General features: G+C 41.4%; 1 protein-coding gene across 1 annotated transcript in view; it reads left to right on the top strand.

The window, feature by feature from the left end:
• Nucleotides 1–1,293: 1,293 nt before the first annotated feature.
• Nucleotides 1,294–2,525, top strand: part of LOC101859952 — a gene marked incomplete at its 3' end in the record, with an annotated part of 1,748 nt that continues 516 nt past the window's right edge. The window contains 1 exon segment of the mRNA XM_005103057.2: nt 1,294–1,487. Within this exon segment, the coding sequence (XP_005103114.2) occupies nt 1,455–1,487 (33 nt within the window).

The following is a 2,525-nucleotide window of genomic DNA, read 5'->3' as shown; positions in this document are numbered from 1 at the left end:
CATTTTCATCCTCTCAACAAAATTTAGATAATTTGATTAAGAGACAGGCTTCAACCCTGACTGTAAGAGCCAACCTGGGTTGAAATGGATACACCAGCATCCCAGCAGAAAGACCAATATACTCGATAAAATTTTTTACCCAGTCTGAAATCGAACATAGGTCTCCTGGGTGAGCCAGCGAAGTTCCTAACACTTAACTGCTTGCCACACCACAGGCGCTGGTGCACACGTGTGTATTCCTGCTTAAGCTTCTTAAAAACCTAAAGTATAGTCTTGTTACAAACTCACAGCCTGCCCTTGAATAATATATTTATCGATGGAAATGAATACATTCAACCATGTGAGAGGTGTAACTCTCATGAAATTGAAGATCAATGTCACTTTATCTTTTAATGGTCAAGCTTTGCATATCAACGGAAAGTATCCATTCCCCTCGTCCTAACTCAAACCAGTGATAGAAATCTACAATGTTTAACCCATGAAAAAAGGTATATTACAATTAATTACCTATACTGTTTTATTATGGAAATTTGGTTAAACATCAACAGAAAGCGTTTTTAGAAAATACTGATATTGGTATATCATGTGTGTCATTTTTTTAATGCTGTTTCTCTGAAGCCTTTCCTGTAAAACGCGTTATTATGCTTTATGTGATGTAGGCTAGTGACCGTAAACACTGAATTAAATACATACCTAACAATCATAATATATATGCATTACTCATCAAACATCCGTCATGTTTGTCTTCAAGTATGGTGCCATGACGTTTTTATACCCGTTGACTGTGTTCAGCTACTATCACTCACCTTTCTCTCTTAAAAAATACCCCGCAAATTATACTCTATAACTATTTAACCATCAATCATCCACTAAAGGACTATTGCGGGTGCTGTTCAGTCCAAAGCGTCTGCTAGTTATGCTGCACAATGTCTACGAGTATTATACTACTCTTTCCCTGAGAATTAGGGCTTGCTTTGTGATGCTGGAGACTGATCCATCTCCACTTTTCTCTACAGTTTTTAAATTCATCAATTTTGGTACACCGAACACAGTAGCGTCCTCTTAAACCGAACACGTTTAATTTGAAAACAACGGTAAACAGAGACAAAAAAAACAACAACAAAACAACAACAACAAAACCAAACTGGTGTCTCCTTTTCTTCAATTCGGGCAACCTCTCTATTACGAAAACCCGGTTGAAACGAAGAAAATCCGACAGTCTCTCAAATTTTTGTTAGAGACGACTCCACTATCTACATCAATCAGCAGCCAAAATGTCGATCACATCCCTCCCCCCCCCATTAAAACAAAAAACTGTGTGCTTGTGTTATCCGAGGTTCCACGATGACGCAGAGTTCGGAGAATTCCTGACTCAAATAGGACCTCAACCCTCGAGGCACAAGGTCAAGACCGACCCGCGCGTGCGTGCAAAGCTTGAACGCACCAGACGACGTATGTACAGCGTGGACCGAAACTTCCTGGTTAGGGTGAGTTGCAGTGAGGAATTGGCCTACCCACTGCATACTGCCTATCGGATTCATCGAGTTAAAGTAAAGCTTCTGAAATACTACACACAATTACAAACCTACACGTTTTACCTATCCCAAAAGCAGGATTATCCTGATCGTCACCTCAACGCCGCCCCCACCCCTTAAGAAAACAGAACTTTTACTATACTAAGGTGACCCCTAAGATCCCGCTCCAATTCACTGTGAAGGTCAGAATTTGGCTAAGATCCCGCATTCCATATAATATATTACAGAACAGAAAACCCGGGCGGCACAGCTGATCAACCAAGAGTGAAAAGTTGAGATCATTGAACTACCCGGCACGTCAAAGATCAGTCACTCTCGTGAATGTGATCACATGCATTATAAAACTCAACGAAGTGGTAAAATGTTTGCCCAGGACAGGATTCCACGAAGAGGTGAACTAACTGACGCATTTGTTTTCCCTAAACATTGCATTCGCATCTGAGCTTTCCACTAAACTTACATCACATGCTGAGTTGGCTTAGGGCCTACAAGTTCGCTCCAGGCGGGATCACATCGAACTCTTCTCTGACCATTGTAACAGTTGTCTCTATTCCCGAATTTGCGAGACTGATTGAATTTTAATAGGTGTGGTCACAACGTAATGGTGCGTACAAAGGCGGGGGAACTAAATAAGAGATCAAACGCTTAAATGTTGAACTGGTAAAAGGAAGGGGCAATTGGATAAGTTTAGATCTTAATTAAGATTCACGATAGTACAATAAGTGAAGATGGCATGCCTCGTGCCACTGTGAATGGTCGTCAAGGTTGACCCCTTTGCTCGCCATACATGTCATAAACTCACCCCCAGGGATCACACCAGTTCATCATGATTTAGGGTAAAGGAAGACCAATAATTATTTCTGGGTAGTGGACATTAACATGGGCCACTGTAGATTCTTCCCTTCATGGTGCATTGGCTAAGAACCTGTTCGCCTAAGATCCTGCATTTTCCTTTCTCCCAAAGCACCAGGATCTTAGGCGGAGGCTACT

Source organism: Aplysia californica, unplaced genomic scaffold (genome assembly GCF_000002075.1).
Source record: "Aplysia californica isolate F4 #8 unplaced genomic scaffold, AplCal3.0 scaffold00356, whole genome shotgun sequence".
NCBI classification, from domain to species: domain Eukaryota; kingdom Metazoa; phylum Mollusca; class Gastropoda; order Aplysiida; family Aplysiidae; genus Aplysia; species Aplysia californica.
The sequence above is the reverse complement of the archived record's forward strand: the minus strand, read 5'-3'. Positions and strand labels throughout refer to the sequence as shown.